The sequence below is a fragment of the Cryptomeria japonica genome, chromosome 5 (genome assembly GCF_030272615.1).
Source record: "Cryptomeria japonica chromosome 5, Sugi_1.0, whole genome shotgun sequence".
NCBI lineage: Eukaryota > Viridiplantae > Streptophyta > Pinopsida > Cupressales > Cupressaceae > Cryptomeria > Cryptomeria japonica.
The window spans coordinates 194397334-194419678 of NC_081409.1; the positions used below are offsets into that span (position 1 = coordinate 194397334).

At 37.4% G+C, this 22345-nt stretch overlaps 1 protein-coding gene across 7 annotated transcripts in view; it reads left to right on the forward strand.

Moving 5' to 3' along the window:
• Positions 1 to 22345, forward strand: part of LOC131027990 (uncharacterized) — a 200942-nt gene that overhangs the window by 13731 nt on the left and 164866 nt on the right. For all 7 annotated transcript variants that reach the window (XM_057958096.2, XM_057958098.2, XM_057958100.2 and 4 more), the window contains exons 2-4: positions 12611 to 12794; positions 13876 to 14094; positions 14316 to 14405. In XM_057958096.2, the coding sequence (XP_057814079.1) occupies positions 12611 to 12794; positions 13876 to 14094; positions 14316 to 14405 (493 nt within the window). The remainder of the gene's footprint in view (positions 1 to 12610; positions 12795 to 13875; positions 14095 to 14315; positions 14406 to 22345) is intronic.

Sequence of the window (22345 nt, forward strand, 5' to 3'; positions counted from 1 at the left end):
CATTTTGTGAAGTTCGACATGATGTTCCCGAGGTCTTGGAGATGAAATGAATTTCAAATGAACCTCCCTTCAATCTTTTTTGTTGTTTCATTAATTTAATCCTTACACTTATACATACACTCAAACAAAGCTCTTAAGGAGAATTTGCTCTCCTCCCTTCAATCATGAAGTTCGCTCATGTAAGTGAGTTTATGAAGTTCAATTCACTTATGCATGTTAATTCATGAAATTGAGATTTGCTCATGTAGGTTTGAACATGAAGTTGAGATTCGCTCATCTCCCCTGATTTGTGAAGTTGAAATTCGCTCTTGATGCTTCCTACATGAAGTTCACTCATCTCATTGAGTTCATGAAGTTGGCTCATGTGCCTCCAAACATGAATTTGAAATTTGCTCATGTATGTTTGAAGATGAAGATCACACTAAATGGTGTGCACATGAAGTTTGTTTCAATCACCTTGCTTATTAAGTTCGCTTGTCTCTCCAACTCATGAAGTTCATTCCAAATCTCCAGGTCATGAAGTTCGCTCCAAATCTCCAAGTCATGAAGTTAGCTGCAATCTTCCAACTCATGAAGTTTGCTCCAATCTTCCAACTCATGAAGTTCGCTCCAAATCTCCAACTCATGAAGTTCGCTCCAAATCCTCAAGTCATGAAGTTCGTTCCAAATCTCCAAGTCATGAAGTTTGCTCCAAATCCTCAAGTCATGAAGTTTGCTCCAAATCCTCAAGTCATGAAGTTCGCTCCAAATCTCCAAGTCATGAAGTTCGCTCCAAATCCCCAAGTCATGAAGTTCGCTCTTGTGGTTGAGATCATGAAGTGGATTTCAAATCAAGAATAAACTCTCTTTTGCTCACTTTCACTTACTCTCCCAACTTCAATACATGATAACTTGCTCAACATGAGATCTTAGAGTGAATTTTCGCTCTGTGGGAGAAGTACAAGAAATTTACTACACAAGGGGTACACATGAAGTGAAGGTTCTGACTTACTCACCTCAAACCTTACACAAGACTATTCGCCTGACTCCTAGCCATTTGAGCGCCTATACCTCTCTAATGCAAAGGCTAATAACTAAGGACTCAAACACTATCTAGAAAGCAGGAAAAAAGTGGGGGTCTCCATTTGCGATGGGGCAATGTGTGAATACCTCACAACAGTATGGACAAGTTTCAATGGCTTTCTTGTTGAATACTCCTTTGTCTTGAAGCTTGCCCTTGTTTTTTCCCACATTGACGATGCTTTGCAGAGAGTGTTTGGGGGTTTAGCAACCTTTGACACAGCTCTTACAACTTGTTTGGTGCTAATCTTTACTAGATAATCAAAGTTCATATGATCCATTCTTCTATGTCATAACCAACTTTCATCCATTTTTCTCATAAAAACATTATTTTCCCTTGATTTCTTTGAGGTTGTACAGGTGGTTTGCTGTCTTGTTTGCTTCTACAACTAATTTCTCTATACTTGCTTTTCTGATTTCACAACTTGGAGCACGAAATGCAAGGGCATGTCCTTGATCACACATTTGACTAACACTAAGAAGAGTATGCTTCAAACCTTCAACATTCAAGACATTTTTTTTTGTGTTTCCATTATCAAGGCTAAGAGTGAAATGATGATTGATTGAATTAATTACAAAGGAGATGAAAGCTTCTTAAATAAGTAATTACAGAGGATCTTTCCATAATGGAAATGATTGAGAAGTAAAGACATAAACGGAAGTTACTAAAATTTACTGATATACAGAATATAAAGTTACTAACAGAACTACTTAAATGACTTAAATGACCATTATAAGCTAAATACTACAATATTACTTTAATACCCTCCATTAATTGTAATGTTCTAATCTTAAAACAATTAAAAATGGAAGCAAATTACTTTCTAGTTTACAAGATTTTTGTTTTTTTGAAAGAAAGAAACTAACTGTTTCAACTGAAAACGTATTTAAATAACTATCTAACCTTCAACATAAACCGAAAACTAACTTTTAATTGTACAAAATTGCAAGAAAGTAAATCTGTTATAATCTAAATAAAGATGCATAATAACTAGAATCAAGCATTTATACATAAAGAAGAGGAAGGATCAAAGATTATTGAACAAATATGCTATCCATCTGGAATTATTCATACAAGTCTCGGCATTGTTGTGGAGAGGGAGAGCATCATCAAGGGCTTTACCTCCAACCATAGACTTGGCGATCCCATGCACACCTTATATGAGGAAGTGGCCTTACCCTACACAAGTGTGTAAACAAGGGCCTAGGTCCAATTGTCCTCTTGCCATCTGAGCCTAGTGTTTAAAACCTACACAACTCTAGTCGGTCACATACTATAGGTACCTCCTAACTAGCATGATGTTTTGACTAGGGAGTGTGTTTGATACATGTGAACTAACGGTCGCATGCAAAGCACTACACCGCCTTGGCCAAGGTTTAAAAGTTGCAAGCACGATTAACGTATTGTCAATATTCACCACCCTTTCTCGTCTTGTTCACTTCATTTAATATGATTTCCTTTACTTTGTGACCAATCATCTTTGCCTATTGACAATAACGAACATTAGTTCCATAAGAGGTATTCTTTTCATGACCGGTTATGGTTATAATAGTTATTCGGTAGCCACCTCTTTCAGCTAAACTTGGACTCCCAACTACCGTTTTGCTAAATTATATTTAGAAGTGTTAACGGTTGGTGAAAATTTATTCATTTAGGATCCATACAAGACGTGCCATATTCGTGGTCAGATGTGCAAATAAATTTCATTGATTCACTGCACATTTAAATATTAAAGCATACTATTGTATTTGAATAATATATTGAGAGTTTATTACTTAGATTGAGTATTAAAATTCATTCTTCTATTGTTGACTTATTTAAGACAGATTCATAATTGGATAGCATTATTAAACCCAACCAATCTAGGTCTTCCTGACCATCTGTGGAATATGTTTCTCCATTGGTTGAATGTCTTTAAAGCTTTTTGTGTTTCCTGGGTGCTCTTGCTCATAGAGACAAAGAATTTCTTTCACAATATCTCTGTTCGATCCATTTAAGGATCTTTTCTTTAAGAAGTCTGATCATAAGATTGCCGTACTTGGCCCTAAAGAAAGAAGTATTCCCATTATTCTATTTTATTACTAATGATGATATGATCTTATTGTAATCACTAGCAATCTACGCTTTGGTAGCATTTCAACATATGAATTATATTACAGTGCAGAAGCAGAGACTAATCTCTTTTCTTTTTATATAAACCAGAAAGAACAGATTCAATTACGTACTCAGATCATATATGATTATGTTTCAGATAAGTAATATATTCTTACGAGCCTATTAAATGGCTACTAATCATATCGATGATTAATATATTACGAATAATGATTCCTATCATTCAAATCAATAATGCTAATAGATTTGCATTTGTATTTCACAGAGATATAGTGTTAGCTTAACATGCCTATAATGGCTTGATAAACAATGATATTATTCTACAGCTTCTGCCGCCTCAGTCTTTGTCTTTCCCTAATAATGTATGAGTCCACACAAAATACGATATGCGAGAGAGAGGTTTTCCTCACGATACATGCTTTTTAATGATCATCAGCATTTCCCCCAAGTAACATACGTTTCTTGGGAGTTTTACATTGATATAGGTGAGATGAGCGTTACGCCCCGCCACCCCAAGTTGATTAATATGTAACTTATGAATACTCGGCTATAACAGTCATAGCTTATTAATTCACAATTCTTGTTCAAAATGATTAATATATAAATATATATATGTATAAGTTAAATATCCCATATATATATGTACATGTATGTATGCATTGATCATAATAATTCACAAATGCATTATATATATATATTGCTTCTCATATATGTATATATATTTACTTGCATTTATATAATTAAAGGATTGAATTTATACAATATCTTGTTTTAGTTCAATTACTGCAAGATAAGATTATGGTTCCAATTCTTATATTTTAAATCATAAAAGATGATTAAAGGAATAGACCAAGAACCCACTATCTTACTGACAAGGTCACGACTTTACTACCCTGACATAAGGTAATGACATAAGGTAACAACAGAGTCTAACCCAAGGCCAACTTATCTCTAGGTTCATGGCTTGATGGCAAGTTTGACCTTTTCTGAAGTTTACGTCCTTCTCCTTGATGATACATCCCTTCCCTTTTGAGGGCGTTATGATTCTTGCATCCACTTGGACGTACGAATATAGTTAGGCCAAATCTTCACCTTCCAAGATTCCTCTAAATAAAATAACATTATTGACAATTTCAATATTCATTTTCATCAATAATTTCATCTCTCTAAAGAGGGAGGTAACATTAATGGTCATTCTATTTACTACCCTACAAAAGACTTGACATAATCTGTAGGTCATTTGGCCATGAATGCATAGAAGGTTGACTCCTCTTCAGAATGCTCTACGACATGAGCCTGCTGCTGAGACCCTATCTGGTTGGACTTTTGATTAGGCAACTGTTTTTTGCAGAACTTCTTCATATGACCAAGTATACCACAATTCGTTGAACCTTTGAGTGCCTTCCAACATGATGTTGGGTAATGAAGCCATCCTTCCCGCTATTTGGAAAAATAGAAATCAAGATCAGCTCCTCAAAAAATGTCAATTTTTGTTGATAAAAAATTGGCAAAAAAACTGAAACCTATGATTGTCCAAAAATCATCAAAAAAAAGCTTTTGTAAGATAGCACCACATTTTTGTGGAAAAATTGTCAAACCCTTACCTTCGTTTTGTGGAAAAAATAGTAAAAAAAGTTAAAACCTCTGTTTCGTGAAAAATGGTAAAAATCGTCAAAACACAACAGAAGAAGACCATGATTTTTAGGAGGCAACGCTACGAGTCAAATGAAGAAGAAGCCCATTTTGTGAGGAAGCTAAAGAAAGGATCAAGCATGTACAAAGGCAAGTTACCACTTAAATGTTTTAACTATGGTAAGATAGGGCATTTTGCTACTAAGTTGTCCATTTATAGAAAATTATTGTTGGTTGAAAATTTTGTACACTTGGAGAAATATACAAAATTGTGGTTTCAACTACAGCACGTGAGTAAAACTCTCTTAAATAAGGGAAGGCTCCCCCTATCTAACTACAACTTTGAAAATAAAATAGGATGGGACAACAATTTTTCTTCTTCTTTCAAGAAAGACAATATCCTTTTCTCTTCATATAAAAGGATAGCAATCGAATATAAACAACAATAACCACTTTTAAATGAAATGAGAGAAAGGAAATGAAGTTTCTTGAAAGCGCAAAGACTTACGTCACTTCCTTTGGGATGGGACGACAATATCAAGTTCAAAGACTTGATTATGTGAAGTCCTATCTACCCTTTTCTACACTAATGCTATAAAGAACAAGTTATGACAACTCAAAGACTGAAAAACATTAATCTTTTCTTCTTTTAAACAATGAGAAGTAGTGTAAGCTCAAAGACTCATAGCTATTTCCCACAAAATCTATTCCTAAATTCTCCTAAGAACAAGTGAAAGCACAAAGACTTGCAGCTTCTCTCAACAAAATATTTATTTTAATCTATATTAAACTCAACTAATTGCAGCACAAAGACTGCACATCAGATGTGATTAAGCTCTTTAGGAACACTTACAAGAAAGACAATATAGAACACTAACTCAAGAATGTAGCACAAAGACTCAAATCTTGAGCAATTTCCTTCTATTCCTTTCAATTCTTGAATTTACACGTGAAATCTCAAAGACTTCTTTGCTGTAAATTTGGCAGAGTTTTTGCTTGCTTTCCAAAAGATAAAAATTACAATAGACCCCTCGAGTATTTATAGAAGAGGAGCCTAGAGAAAAAGGTGGGAGGATCCTAACTAACTAGAGAGATTCTCTCAACCACCAAGACTTATTCACAATAACTAACTAAGACTTATTCCAACTACAGTCCTAATTGAACACAACTTGTAGTTGCCTTACATGTAATTACAAGAGCGCAAGTAATGAGTAACTTGCATTTTACAAAAAATACTTTTACATGTAACTTGTCAAAACAAAATTAACACTAAAGATTACAAAAGTGGTAAAATACAACTAAGTGTTGAAAAACACTTAAGTTGGATTACGTAAAGAGACGAATCCTTTAAACTTTTGAATGCTCATTTGTAGTTCCTCGAGATTCGGTTCATGGGTGTTCTTGGCAACAACCATGGTCTTCACAATAGTGTCATGATAGCGGAGGAGCGCAGAGTTGTATTTATCCAGGATAGATTGGATTTCATGCAAAAAGGCTTGGTGTTTCATCAATATTTGAATTGAAGCGATCGAGAATTGTTCGCTCCTCCATTCATTATGAATCCTCATCTGTAAATCAGCAAGAACTTCTTCTTCTGGAATCAGCTGTCCATCCTGACTTACTATGTTGCAAGAGGCCCTTTCACAATGTGAGACAATATCTCAGAAAACTTCACCCCGGAATCTCTTTGCATCACCGATCTCCTCAATGAGGGATTTAAGAACAAGGACCTTGTTTTCCAGAAGCTCTTCAAATTCCAAGTACATGACCCTGGAAGAGATGATGGCATGCTCCTACAAAACACTCAGCTGTTGTTGGGGCTTGGTACGCCAGATTGTCAAACTTTCTTCAACACTTTATAGATTCTTTTTGAAAGTATTATAAGTCTGATCCAGTTTCTCCTCAATGGTCTCTAACTTAGACATCATCTGAAAAATGTCTTTCATTACCTGTGCACATAGATCATGAAGTTGATCAACCCAGGAATCCAGTGCTTGTACCTTTTGAGCAGCCCTTTCCACTTCATGAATTGATTCTTGGGAACCAGAAGAACCTATGGAGTTACTCCCTTCAGCAGCAGGTTATGTGATTTTACGAACGACTGCCATAAGTTGTCGGTTTTCCTCTTCTAGCTTGTCTTTCTTTGCTAGAAGTTCATCACACCTTTGTACTAGTGAAGTTACAAAAAACTGAGCATCATGTTTAATGACCTCATGCGTTTGTTTGCCCAACTCTATCCTTGTAACTTTATAATCAGCAACTGACATTTCTTCAAGTGGCTTATCTGCAATAGGTTCCACAATTTCAGCTACCTTCATCTTGTTGCTGTCAACAGTTACTCTGGAGATACTCTTGACCTTCTTAGCAACTTTGGATCTGGACTGTTTCAGTTGTTGATAATCAAAGGCATCAGGTGAGATTTCTTGCTTCTTCCTTTTCAGAGTAAAAGAACTGAGCCATGAAGGCAAAGTCATCAACTCCCCTTCAGTAGAAGTTGTAGGCAAAGGAGAAGCAGTTTCTGTTTGAATCACCGTGGTCATCCTGGGAGGAATATTTGTTTGGACAGCGACCACGTTTTGCTCAGTTACCAACGGGTAGGCAGATTGCCTCAGAAATTCTTCAAAATCAGAAGTGGAAGTATCAATTTCTGATAACTGGATGCAAGTAGGCATATCCTTAGGAATTTCCAACACAGTCTCTTGTTGATGATCAAGAGATGGCTCGTATGCTGAAATGGGAATAGCATTCTGAGGAGATTCATCCACAAGCAAATCAGGAGGAGAAAGAGGTGTGTCAATGGAAACTGGAGGAATGATCTCATGAGGCGAGTTTAAAATTGGAGACTTAGGAGCATCATCAGATTGTTGCCTTTCTTCTGAATTATCTAGATCGATCACCTGAACATGAAATCGTGATTTTTCCTTCCCACGAACTGTCGTCTCCTCAGGAGGAAGCACTACTGCCCGACTAACTCGCAACTTGATCTTTGTGCCCGAAGATGATGCACCTTCCTTGTTGTCAACCTGAATCTCAGACTTACGTCGAAGAGGCCCTGTAGAATCATCTTCTTTTCCAACCTTGGTTTTATAAGTCTAACAACATTATTTTTCAGCCATGCGTTGGTGTTAGCCAAGATAGGCTGAAATCTCTCAAGGATGGATATGCCCTCTTTGTGTGACCATTGGATCAAAGGAAGTGGAGCTTCCTCAACCCTCCGCGAAATGTATTCAGGATCAAATATGTGCCCATCATCAATCATCCCTTGTGGGATATCCACCAAGTTAAAATCAACAATTTGCTCAATAGTGAGCCTGTAGTAATCCATCTTCAAAACTTAGGCTTTTGTGCGGAGATCTACCCAGATGTCTTCAATGTGATGCACGTGCACAAAGGATTTCTTGATCTTTTCCTTCATACCCTTGTAATCAAAATCAGCTCTAGGTTTAAACCTTTTGAGTTTGATTTCCTGCATTTCAGTTTCCATGGCCTTAGCTTTTACAGATGTGACAAGGGAATACTGGCCAATTTTCAATGGATTTGTGGTAGAGATCCCCATTCCAACCTTGTGTCTAGCAGACTGAAAAGTGTGGACAGTCATGATCTGTCTTCCCAACTCCATAAGAATGATCTTATCAGTTGGGTATCTGGGAAGCATATATGGGTGACCACTATAGCATCTGATTCTCATATAGGTGAAGGTGGGAAACTGTAGAAACAAACATCCATATTCGCACACCCTTTCCCATGCCTCATCTGATACTCTTTTGTTCCTCAGAGTTATGTCAAACTGACACATGAAATATCCGAAGAATGCATCTTGGACTCTTCTGAAATGTAGTCTGTTGGGTCTCAACAGCAACTGGTCATAATATTCCCAAACTGGTATAAGTGAGTGATCACCCTTGGTAGAAAGACTTGGAAAGTGTCTTAGTGATGCTGCCAAGTATACCAAATATGAGTTTATGAAGAAAGTCATGGTGGTAGGGACTGCTGCAAGTTGTTCACACAAGGCATCGTTGATGACTTCTCTCGATGATATATGGTGTGATTGCCTTATGAACATGATGAATTGGTACAACCATGGCTCAAAGACATTAGAATACTCGAGGCCCATCATCCTGTTGAGAAGGGTTATGGTGTCTCCTATTTCCCATTTGAAATCGCAGCGGTACAACTTCGTCCACCTTGAGAAGGAGGCTCGTGGCTCTTGGATCCACCTGTTGATATGTCGCTTGCAATCCTTTTCCCTCTTCACGTAATACACTGCTGCACTTTCTTTAGAGATTTCCATGTAAACAGGTGCAGGAGGTATTTTGAAGACCTTCTCGATCGTATCTGCATCAAGACGAATTATTGCTTCGCCATCATCATTTTTGATGACTCTTGTCTCTTTGTCAAAATGATGGGCGCAGGCGAGAGCAAATTCAGGTTCTAGGGCAGCCACCGGGAAAGAAGATGCATGATGGATATGGCTGTCCAACAGCCGCTGCATGTTATTATCTTGTGGATCTTCCACCCTCTTGACAAATTTTGACATATCCTCGTGCCCTATTTCCGTGTCTTTGATACGATCCAAAGGGGAAGAAACTTGGGAAGGTGCTACCTCGTTCTGATACTTGTCATACTTGTACTTCATCTTTTTTGAAATTGGAGATGCCGACAAATCTGACATTGATTGAGAACCTGGAATACTGTGATGAAGACTTAAAAGTGTTAAGGCAACATCATAGTCAGCTACAAATAATATTCTTCCTTCTTCAAATGGGAAAAACTTCGATTCTTGAACTTCACGATTTTGTGAGAGGAAGAGGGGAAATATATGGAAATGGGAAAATCTTGACTTTGACCAATTTCGGATCTTGGGGAAATTTTTGCAAGTATACAAGTTGGAAAGAACATACATGCAATCGGGGTTTTAAAACCCGAATGCAAGTACACTTGTAAATTTGCAAATGGAGAAATGGAGGGAAAATGAGAATTTGACTTGCGGAAAATGACGGAAATGGAAAGTACGGATATGGGAAACATGAATGGATAGAAATGGGAAAATCCGGGAATGTCATTTTCTTTCATGAAAATGGGAAGAACTTTTCAACATGTAATCTGGTTTTTAAAACCCGAATTTGAAAGGGGGGGGTATTTCACACTTTTCAACTTGGAATTTGAATAAAAATGGTTAAATTCCTTAACCGTAAGGGAAGAACAAGAATTTCCAGCCAACTTGTAATCGGGATTAAAAATCCCGAATACAAGTAAAGAGGGAATATGAGGAAGAACAATGCAATTTAAAAATTGCATACCAAGGGGAAGATCTTTCTCACAAAAACTGATTTTTGGGGGAAGAACAACATATTTACAAAAATGCAACTAAGGAGGAAAACTAAGAAAACAAGGAAATAATAAAATGAAACAAGAAAGAAAGGAGAACATACCTTGAATGAAATTGAAAATGCTTCTCCAAAAATGCAATCAATCTTTAAATGAGGAAGACAAATTCTTAAATAAACACAAACCACAATCCCGAAACCCGAGCCACGTTTTTGCAAAAACGCCTTATGTGGAAAAACGTGGCAGCAAATACATGAGAAATGGCATGGAAAATGTTTGAATCTTCTTTAACCCTCAACGCCTTATCACTCCTAGCCAAAACGATTCATACCATTGAAGATTCGTGACATTCCAAATGGTAAAAAATGTGGTCTTTTGGAAAAACGTGGTGGCTGTTATAAAGCTAAAAACCAGCAAAAGCAACCTCCATGTGGCATGAAAGGTGTCCAATCATGCATGAAAATAGAGAGCAATCCAAAACGCCTTCCTCCAACAAATTCTCCACAAAAGTTGCTTTGAAATGTTCAACAAAACCAATTTTCTTGCAAATCGGGTTTTTGGATATAAATAGCAAGTTCGAATTTGCATAATCATGTGAAAATCGGGTTTTTTTGAAGATATAACAAGTTCTAATTTTCACTTTTTCCTCAACAAAGCCAAAATCGGGATTTTTGGAACAAAGTGCAAATTTAAAATGTCAAAAATGCACTTTATAAGCAAAATCAGGTTTTTTAGACCAAAGTGCAAGTTTTAAATTGTTACTTTTTCACTTACAAGGCAAAATCGGGATTTTTGGAGAGAGATGCAAGTTTTATTCACTTGTAGAGGGGAAATAAAACCCCTACCACAAGTCATAATTTACTTGCACAAATAGGGGTTTAAAATCCCTATTACATGTAAAAACCATTAAAGTAGGGGTTTTTGGAGAGAACTACAAGTTTACTTGTAACTTAACCAAAAAATCCCTATACTAACTGAAAAAGCCAAAAAACAATACAAACAATAAAAACAATAAAGGGGAAATTTAAAACAAATTACAAGTATTCATCTTTTAATAAAAGCGCACATGTAATAAGCTAAAAATTTCCCTACAAAAACCAAAACAATGGACATCATTAAAACTTGCAGTTTGAAGAAAATTCTCCACCCGCAGTCGGGATTTTAAAACCCGAAATTGAAGGAAAGACATAGCAAACGAACCCAAAATGCGACGAAATTCGAAACGTAGTTCGAGGATGGATTGAGGATTAAGCCAGTCCAAGGATTAGTCGAAATTCTGCCTCGGGAAGCATGCCACAGAGTAATTTTTTTCATTTTTTAACAATTTTTTTTTGTAATGGTCCATCATTTTTGGAAACAAAAATGAGGACAACAATAATAACAGCTGTGATGAAGATCATGGCAAGAAGAAGGGGAACAAACATCAGCAATACAACAAGAAGAAGAAATTCATAAACGTAAAAAGGGTCTGTATTCAAGAAGGGGCAACAGCTCATCTAAGGAAATAAATGAAATTGTTTCAGACAATGACAAAGAAGAAACTCTATTCATGGCAGTAGAGACAAAGATTGATTTCTTCCAAGATAAGGACAGATATGTGAAAGAGAAGGTGAATTCAGAAGATGAGGAAGATGCTGAAATTGAGGATGTGGATCTTGAAGAACCCATCTGTGCCCTCAGTGAAATCAAGAAGCTTAAGAAAAAGAATCTGAAACGAAGAATTGCAGCCACAAAAATATGAAGAAAAGAATTATAATTTAAAAGCAAAAATGTCACAAAGCCTTGAGGAATCAGAAAAAATCATCATCAGCCGAACATTCAATTAGAAGAGGCAAAGAGGACAGAAGAAATGGTGAGAATTCAGCTAAAGACAGAAGAAGAAGACTATGAGAAGCTAGAGTCCGAAATTGTTATCTCGAGGAAGGAATTGGAGAAAACAATTGTTCAATTGAACAAAAGCTTGAAGTTTGAGAAGAGTACTGAAATTCTAGATGACATTATCAATTGCTAAGGTTCACCTTTCATTAAGACTAGTCGTGGTTATCAAGGGAATACCAAAGAGGATCACAATCCAAAGGCTACTGAACCACCAAAGAAGATAAATGCAGAAAAGCCTAACAGCCATGTGGATGCACCCAAGGGATCTATCAATAATGAGGGCAACCAAAAGAAAGAAGATGATGTTCCTCAGAAAACCAGCAAGGATAACAAGAGTTGCTTCCTGGAATCACTATAAGTTGTCTTCACTAAGTGCTAAAGGAGGCTTTGAAATTCCAATCCTGCTTAATGCGCTTTTTTTCCTTTTCTATAAACCTCTTTGTTTGGAACATTTTTTCAAAGAAAGTATGTTTTTTTCTTTTCTTTTTGCTATGTTGAGTTTATTTTCTTATGAATAGATGCTATCCCCATTCTGTTTTGGGTTGGCCATTGTAATCATATTCAGTCTTTGTATTAAATTTGAACAATGTGTTTGGACAGGCTAAATGCATGGGTATTTTCAGAAGAGAAGATTCAAGGTCAGTACAGGCTGCGGCATTGTCTCCATTGCTCTCAATTTTGGAATTAAGCATGCAGGAGAGTATACCTCTGGATATTTCGCTGGATTGGACATGGGCGGAGTCATTGTTAGTAGAGTATAGGAAAGCAAGGACAGCTGGCACATGTATTTACTTTCTACTCTTATGTACACAGTATAGGATTAGAATACTTGAACAGTTTGATTTATTTTTATAAAAAAAAATATGAATAAGTAGGGAAGCTAAGCTACTGTGATAGTTAAGGTGTTTTCTTTCTCCCACACAGCAGCCAAGGTTTTCAAATGATTGACCTCTTTTACACACAAATAGTCTATTCAAAATTTCAAATTACAAGCATTGTGGGAAACAAACTATAGCTTTCTTTTTTGCTGGGTAGAAAGAATTATCAGCTTCAGTGAAAATGAATACATAAACACATGTATATAAATAAAAACATTTTAAATAATACAATTATATCCACAACATAATTATCGAGGAAATATTTTAAATAAACCTTAGGCTTTTATATGTATTGTATATATACATACATGTACATGCATATGTATACACACACACACACATATGTATCATATATATACATACACATACATGCATATGTACATACACATACACATACATGCATATGTACATACACATACATACATATATGTATACATATATACATGTATATATGTACAATACATGTGTACATGTACACAGATACATATTTATATACGTATATATGTACAATATTGATATGTATGTATGTATGTGTAGACACAAAATACAAACACACATTGTGCATCTATATATGCATTTACATATATGTATATGTACACACACACACACACTAATCCATCCTTTTCAAAATATATCCGCTTCATAATTGGCTACTTAAGCAAATCTCTGGTGCAAATTATACATTATTTCGCAGCTGTACATACATTATTCAATGAACAAGGTTGTTGACAGCATCATTATCCAATGCTGCTCTAAAAACGATTTGGTCCACAGATCTGGCCATCCCAGATTTTGTTGTGAGCTATACTGCAAGTGAACAATTTGTAAAAATTATGCAATTAATGTCCAAGGCCTTGGTTACCACTTACCGGCACAGGTTCATTGCACAAACAAAGTACATGCAAATCTAACTAATTATGTTATTTCTGTTTCTTTTTAAACTTGATGGTTAATCTCATTGATTCAGTGTGTTTGTTTTTCCTGCAGTGAGGTCAAATATTTTGATGCTAATTGGCTATGCAGTTGAAAAGTTTCCTGCCTTGTTTCGAGAAGAACATTTGGACATCATTGTGAAGTTATGCCTTGATACTTTAGAAGAGGAGCTTCATCGGACAGGAAATAATCCAGTTTATGTCCTGGTTACAGGCGCTGTCAAGTGTTTGGATTCATTACTCCTTTGGTTTGACAGGACAATGCCTGCAGGAGGTGCTTTCAAAATTTTAGAATTTTGTTATGAGCTTTCATTCTTTCTTTGTGTTATATATTCTACATGACTCAACCATTTTATGTCCACTTTATTATCTTCCAATCCTGGCATATAGAATGTGTGCAAATTTATTTTAATTTCCTTGTTTCTTTATTTATTCCTTGACATAGAGAGTGAAGGGGGATTTACTTTTTCACGAACAAGGTTTTATGTGGTGTAGGATCTGTAGAAAACTCGAGGAAAATATATGCTTATGTTGAGCAGGTGATACATTTTCGAGAAGACTTGAAACGCTATGAGATGGTAAAAGGTAAGCATTGCTTCATGATATGGTAAAAGATAAATATTATTGAACTTCTTGTGCCATGGAAATCTGCTTTTTTAACAAACCATAATTTCCGTTGAAAAGGAATTGATTGGCATACAATGTTTTATATGTCTTGTTTCGAGAGGAATGCCATCTTGGGTATCATCATTGCATTTTGCAAAGATTATTGGGATTTCATATTTAGACTATTGATCATAGGGTGCGGTATTAATAGAAATTTAGTAGGCATTTTTTTTCATAATGAAAGTTTCACTTTTCTTGGACTAGTAGCAAAAATCTTTCCTGGGATTGATGTGGTAAACCAAAAGATAAACATTCTTTTAACCAATTGGGATGCAATTGGAAAATTTAAAAACGTGGAAACAATTTATAAAAATAAAGAAAAAAGCTTTTTTTTTTAATTTCATGCTAAATCGGGATAAGTAATGATTTTTTTCAAAATTTTCTTGTACCTTAGGATTTGTGTACAAGCCTGCAAAAAAGTCAGTGATCTGATCACTGACTAGTCTGAGCCATGATTACTTGTGACAACTCATAATAACTTGCATTTTTTTCCCGTGCCTTTATGGGTCTCTTGATAGTTGTCTACAAAGTGTGGGCTTTTGTAAGACCATCACTCGTAGGAAGGGTTGTTCAGAAATCTTGTCAGCATTTTTTTATGTGGTATAATTATCATTTGTCTTGGTACTTAAGTCCATGGGCAAGTTAGTTAGTGGTTATGGATTCTATAAGATGGAGATGGCATTCTTTTGGGAGAGTCTGTTGTAAGGTTTCTTTTGTGATGCCAGTGATCTCATTTTGTGCTAGTTTCACTTATATTGGCTATAAAACGCTTGGAGTCTTTCTTGACCCACCTTGATTTGTTGGCAGACCAAATATTTTTTTACAAACTTCTTATCATCTTCTTTGAGACCTTCCTAGAAGAAATCTTGTTCAATTTGATGAAAGCCTAAAGGTTTCCAAGAAACCTGAGTTTCCACCCGTTGGGGGTGCATTTTCTGTGAAAACCATATTGTTAAAGAGTGGTTTTGCTTTCTGCAAAGAAAAAGTTGATCCATATGCCACAAGGAATCTTCTTTCCTCACAAATTTATTGGATGCACTAGGGTGATGTTGCAAGTGCTAAATGAGTTGTGAAATCTCTTGATCTTGCTGCCATTCCTGTCTAGCTTGATTAGCCCAATTTGTGTAATGTCCCCTCTTCTTTAGTTGCCATTCAGTGCTCAGATTCACTTGTTTTCCATTTCCACAGGTGAAGTTCAGTGTTCGGAGATGAGTTTGCTAGCCAAAGGGGACCTAGACTTAGTCATTTTATGTCTTTGGTGAAAATAATAAAGTAACTTTATAATATAAAGTTACATAAGTCACTTTTTCTAAAAATAGAAAAAGCTAATAAAGTAGGTTATAAGTTACTAATAAAACTTAATAAATGACTTTATTGAAAAAGTCCCTTGCACACCTTCCTAGGTGAATTCCAATGACTTAAAAGTGGTTATTAATTCATGATGGAGATTTCCCCTCAAGTGGGTGCTACTTTTGGAGAGCAAAGATTCCAAAGAATCTTTCTTTGATGCCTCTAGGGTTCAATTGGGTAAAAGAGGCTTGGATGATTCATTTTGGAGATAGATGATTATTTTGTTTTGCTTCCATTTTGGAGAATTGCAGATCTGTCCATCACGTATTCAGCTTGGCAGACTTGGAGGACAAAATCCCTCCTACATTTGGAGATGTGGATGAAACCTCACACCTCTTGCACTTGTACAGCAGCATTGGGGCTTGAATTTCAGTGGTATAAGTGATTGCCAGCAGGTGAATGCACAGTTGCAGCTTGGGGAGGATCAACTTTGCAGATCTGAGCACATTTCACACCATATCAGCAGGTTGAAGTACTTAAAAGTACAAAATTACATCATCCAAGGCCAGCCGTACCATCCACTGTTGCTTGGAATTCATTAAAAATAAACTGAAGGGTTTTATGTGTGATTTCTTGTACAAATCTCATTATCAGCAGTAGTAATAAGGGTTGATATCATTCTTTCAGGTTTATGAAGTCACATGAGGGAGATATGAGCAGATCAGTGTGGGAAATTGACCATTTTCAGTGAATTCTCCTGGGGGTTTGAAGGAAACAGCATCAGTCCACTTAATTTATGTAAGATTTGTTTTTGGTAATTATTTACTAGAGGAAATAAACTCATGGGAACAGTTAGGACTCCTTGATAGCTCCTGCAGCAGCACCTGGACTCATTTATGCTAATAAAGCAGTCCTCTAGGCAAGGCGTGGGACCCCTGGTAGGCCAATTTTGGCTTGTCTTTGGTGAATTCCATTGTTAATTGGTTTTTAATAATCGCTGTAACACATTCAGTCATTCTGAAATTTTATTTCAGTCATTAGCTTATGTTTATTGTTATCTATCAATTGCATCATTCAATTCCCAAGCATTCATACTTTGCAAAACACAAAAAAAGTGAAAAACCACAAACAAACAAACAAGAATCTATTTCCTTCTTGCTGGTCAAAGAATACAAAAGTCAGAAAAGTGAGTTAGTTTGCTACATTCCTAAGTCAACATCTTTCAGTGGTATTAGAGCGATGATCCTGCTAGCCTCGGGGTGATCAGAGTAATTCTATGCAGCGGGACAGAATTGGTACCTACAGATATTACACACGCAGGAGACCTAGAGTGGATTTAAATTGTCACAGAACCACCCTTTGAGACTAATATGGGTGATATACCTGAAGGTCAGAGGAGCCCACCCAGACAAGAGAGACAGAGTCCACTCAATCCTGATGAGATTATGAGGAGCCTGGCTGAAGCACAACCAAGAATTGTTGATGCAATCAACAAGTTATAGGACATACTTGACATAATGGATTTGGGAAATAATAGGGGAAGGCACAAGAGTCGTAGCAGGACTATATCAGTTGAAGGAAGTAGGGGCAGCAACAGAATTCCATCTTCCCTGAGTAATGCATCCATCTCACCATGAAGGGAGAGGACCCATACTAGGACATCGGATAGGCCTATGCTCCCCACGGTTCACTCCTAGAGATATAGCACCGTTGGTTGAGCCTCATAATGGAATCACCTTCCAAGACACAGTTATGGCTGCCAGCGATGAGTGGGCACGTCTACCAGCACATGTTAGAGATGCATTCCCGTTGCATCAATATTGTATGCAGTGCCGTGATTCCATGAGGGGACAAAATGACAGAGGACCCAGACAACAGTGGAATAATGATCTGAAGAAGGCTACAGATAAGTTGATTTTATCCACTTTTGATAGCAGCGGTTCCACTAGTGCACGAACATGGGTTCGCAAGCTAGATATATACCTCTCCTTGAAACCCATGGCTGGAAACGAGGCCATTCAGATTGCTGTCCTACATTTGGAGGGTGTCGCATATGACTGCTGGCACCATGGATTGGTCACATAGAATCACGCTCTCATTCATTCATACGCGGAGTTCATAGAGAGGCTGATTTCCAGATTTGACAAGAAAGATGTGGAACTTTATTATAGGGATTTAGCTCTCCTGAAACAGTCGGGTCATGTGGATACATGTATTAATGAATTTCAGCGTATAGTAGTGATGGTACCAGAGATGCCTGTTAGGAGGGTAGTTATGCTTTTCATAGAGGGACTTCATGAGAGATGTCGTGGTTTAGTCAAGGCTTTGAAGCCTAAGACTTTACAGGAGGCTATTCAGCTCACGTTAGACTTGGACACCACTCCTCCATCCTCCACTTTTCAGCAAAACAAAAACTTCCCAGGAACTCCAAACCTTTCTAGAAGCCTTTCAATCCACAGAAGGGTAACACATCTTCTCCTTGGATTGATCAAGAGACTATAAATGAATTAAGGAGAAAGAAACTGTGTTTTACTTGTAAGGAACCTTGTGAACCGGGTCACAGGTGCCTTGGCAAAGGCAAAGCTCATCTCATTGAAGTGAGCTCAGATGTGGGGGATGAGCACATACAGGACATTGATGATGAGGGAGAGCATATTGAGTCTCCCCAGATTGAGCTTGACTCTATTGATGCACAGGCTACGACCAGTGTTACCATGGCCACTCTTTCCAATTATCCTAAGTTCCATGTTTTCAGATTGAAGGGAACTATTCAGGGGCAGCGTGTAGTGTGTTTAGTAGATACTGGAGCAACCCATAACTTTATTGATCAGCATATGGTAGAGAGATGTGGGTTACAGACAGAGGATGTACCAGGAGGATTCCTCAGCTCAGTATCCAGATGGGGGACTACACTTTGATAGATGACTTTTATGTTTTACCCTTAGAGGATTATGATACAGTTATAGGTATGCAATGGTTACAGGGAATTGGCAGATATGTCATTGATCACCAGTTCTTAGCTGATGGTAAGAAGAGAATACTGAGGGCATTATCGGATGGAGGCCCCAAGGAGGTTTCTTCTCGCAGGATGGAGACTATTATCAGGCACAAAGATATCCTTTGTGCTACACAATGCTTTGTTTCATCTAAAGCATCTTCATCTCAGAATGGTAATTCATATCACATTGATATACAACAGATTGTAGATAAACATGGGGTGGTGTTTGGTGATATACCTCCTAGAGTACCACCTGATAGAGGCTTTGAGCATGTGATAGAATTAGAGGATGGAGCAAAACCAGTCATGACCACTCCTTACCGCCATCCTAAGGCCTATAGAGATGAGATTGAGAAGACCATCAGTGAACTTCTGGACATGGGATTCATTAGATCGAGCTCTAGTCCCTTTGCTTCTTCAGTTGTGTTGGTGAAGAAGAAGGATGGGACCTTACGCATGTGTATTGACTACCATGCACTTAACATTAAGAATCGGTACCCCATTCCACTCATAGATGAGTTGTTGGATGAGCTTCATGGCTCAGTCTATTTTTCGAAGATTAATCTTTGATCAGGGTATCACCAGATTAAGGTGCCGGAGTCTGATATTCACAAAACAACCTTTAGATGCCATTATGGTCAATATGAGTTCTTAGTGATGCCTTTCGGTCTCACTAACGCCCCTGCTACATTTCAATCATGTATAAACCACATATTTAATAAGCATCTACATAAGTTTGTATTGGTATTCTTTGATGATATATTGATTTACAATAGATCATGGGAGGAACATCTGAGGCACTTAGATGAGGTGTTGAGCATTATGGAATTTCAGTCCTTGTATGCTAAGATGTCCAAATGCAAATTTGGGCTCACTGAGATTTTATACTTGGGTCATGTGATAGGAGTTGATGGAGTCAAAGTCCATTAGGAAATCCAAGCTATTATTGATTGGCCACCTCCCAGGAATATTTCAGAGTTGCGTGGTTTCCTTGGTTTATGTGCTTATTATAGGAGGTTTGTAAGGGGTTATTCTTAGCTTGCAACACCTTTGACAGATCTCACCCGAAAAGGGGCTTTCAGATGGACTCAGGAAGCACAGGAGGTATTTGATAGACTTAAACAGGTGATGAGCACTTGTCCTGTGTTAGCACCTCCTGATTTCATGCAACCTTTTGTGATTGAATGTGATGCTTCGGGAGAAGGTGTGGGTGCAGTACTTATGCAAAACCATCATCCTATTGTGTATGAGAGTAGAAAACCGAAAGACAATGAGAAATTATACTCTACCTATGATAAAGAAATGTTGGCTATTATGCATGCTCTCACAAAATTCAGACAGTACTTAGTGGGGAGGAAATTCATTGTTAGAACTGATTATAACAGCCTTAAGTATTTTTTAGGACAAAAAGATCTTAATGAGAGGCAGCAAAAATGGGTCAGTAAGATTTAAGCATATGATTTTGACATTGAATATGTGAAGGGGAAAAATAATGTAGCTGCTGATGCATTATCTAGGAAGCCATCCATTGCTGCCCTTTGTTCATTGAGTGAGATTTCAGCTGATTGGAAATCTCAATTTTTAGTAGAGTATTCCAAAAATCAGCAGGCATGTGAAATTATGGATGGGATCCTTCAGTATGACAGGTACACAGTTGTGGATGACGTGATTTACTACAAGGGGAGAATTTATTTAGTTTCAGAATCTAAACTAAAAAATCAGATTTTACATGCTTTTCATGACACTCCTATAGTAGGACATCAGGGGTACGGTAAAACTTACAGGCAGATTAGAGAGAGGTTCTCTTGGAAAGGCCTCAAAGATGATGTTTTACAGCATGTAAGAGAGTGTATTACTTGCCAACAAAATAAAACTGAAAATACACACCCTGCTGGTTTGCTGCAACCATTACCCATTTTGGAGCAAAAATGGACTGGTATTTTAATGGATTTCATCATGGGTTTTCCCAAGGTTCAAGGGAAAGATTGCATATATGTAGTAGTGGACAGGTTGACAAAATATGCCCATTTCTTTCCCATAGCAGCAGCATATACAACTTCACAGGTTGCTGATCTGTTTTTCAGAGAAGTATTTAGGCTCCATGGTCTTCCAAAGACCATTGTCAGTGACCGTGATAGCCGGTTCATGAGTTCTTTTTGGTAGGAGTTGTTTAAACTTACTGGCACCGAGTTGTCACCTAGCACTAGCTATCACCCTCAAACTGATGGACAGACTGAGATTGTGAACACGTGGCTTGAGGGGTATTTACGAAACTATGTGTCAGGACAACAACGTACATGAGTTCGTTGGTTATATTTGGGAGAGTTTTGCTACAACACAACACATCACATGTCTATTGATATGTCTCCTTTTCATGCACTTTATGGTTACGATGCTATGGCACTTGGAGATAGTAGAGCACCAGTGGCACAGGATTGGCTTCAGGAAAGCCAAGACATTCTCAAGGCACTTAAGGAGAATATTCAGCGAGCCCAGAATCAACAAAAGTTATATGTTGATCACCATAGGACTGAGAGAACATGTGAGGTTGGGGATATGGTATTCTTGCGCCTCCAGCCTTACCGGCAGAGTTCTATGAAGATGAGTGGGGTAGAAAAGCTTAAGCCCCAATTCTATGGTCCATATCGTGTTTTGAGGAGAGTTGGGGAAGTGGCATATGAGATTGAGCTTCCACCAGAGAGCAAGGTTCATAATGTCTTTCATGTATCTTGCCTCAAGAAGGCAATTGGACAACACACAGTGACTTCTTCAGTGTTACCACCCATGGATGAAGAAGGGAAGCTGATCATGGTCCCAATTGAGATCCTGGATAGGCGTGAGAGGACATTGAGGAACAGGGTGATTAGAGAATTTTTGATTAGATGGAAGGATTTGCCCATAGAGGATGCCACTTGGGAAGGAGAATCTATTCTTCAACATCCTGCTCTTCAGTTGCTTGAGGACAAGCAATTCCGAGAAGGGGGGACTGTAATGTCCCCTCTTCTTTAGTTGCCATTCAGTGCTTAGATTCACCTGTTTTCCATCTCCACAGGTGAAGTTCAGTGTTCGCAGATGAGTTTGCTAGCCAAAGGGGACCTAGACTTAGTCATTTTATGTCTTTGGTGAAAATAATAAAGTAACTTTATAATATAAAGTTACTTAAGTCACTTTTTCTAAAAATAGAAAAAGCTAATAAAGTAACTTATAAGTTACTAATAAAACTTAATAATTGACTTTATTGAAAAAGTCCCTTGCACACCTTCCTAGGTGAATTCTAATGACTTAAAAGTGGTTATTAATTCATGATGGAGATTTCCCCTCAAGTGGGCACTACTTTTGGAGAGCAAAGATTCCAAAAATCTTTCTTTGATGCCTCTAGGGTTCGATTGAGTAAAAGAGGCTTGTACGATTCATTTTGGAGATAGATGATTATTTTGTTTTGCTTCCATTTTGGAGAATTGCAGATCTGTCCAGCATGTATTCAGCTTGGCAGACTTGGAGGACGAAATCCCTCCTACATTTGGAGATGTGGATGAAACCCCACACCTCTTGCACTTGTACAACAGCATTG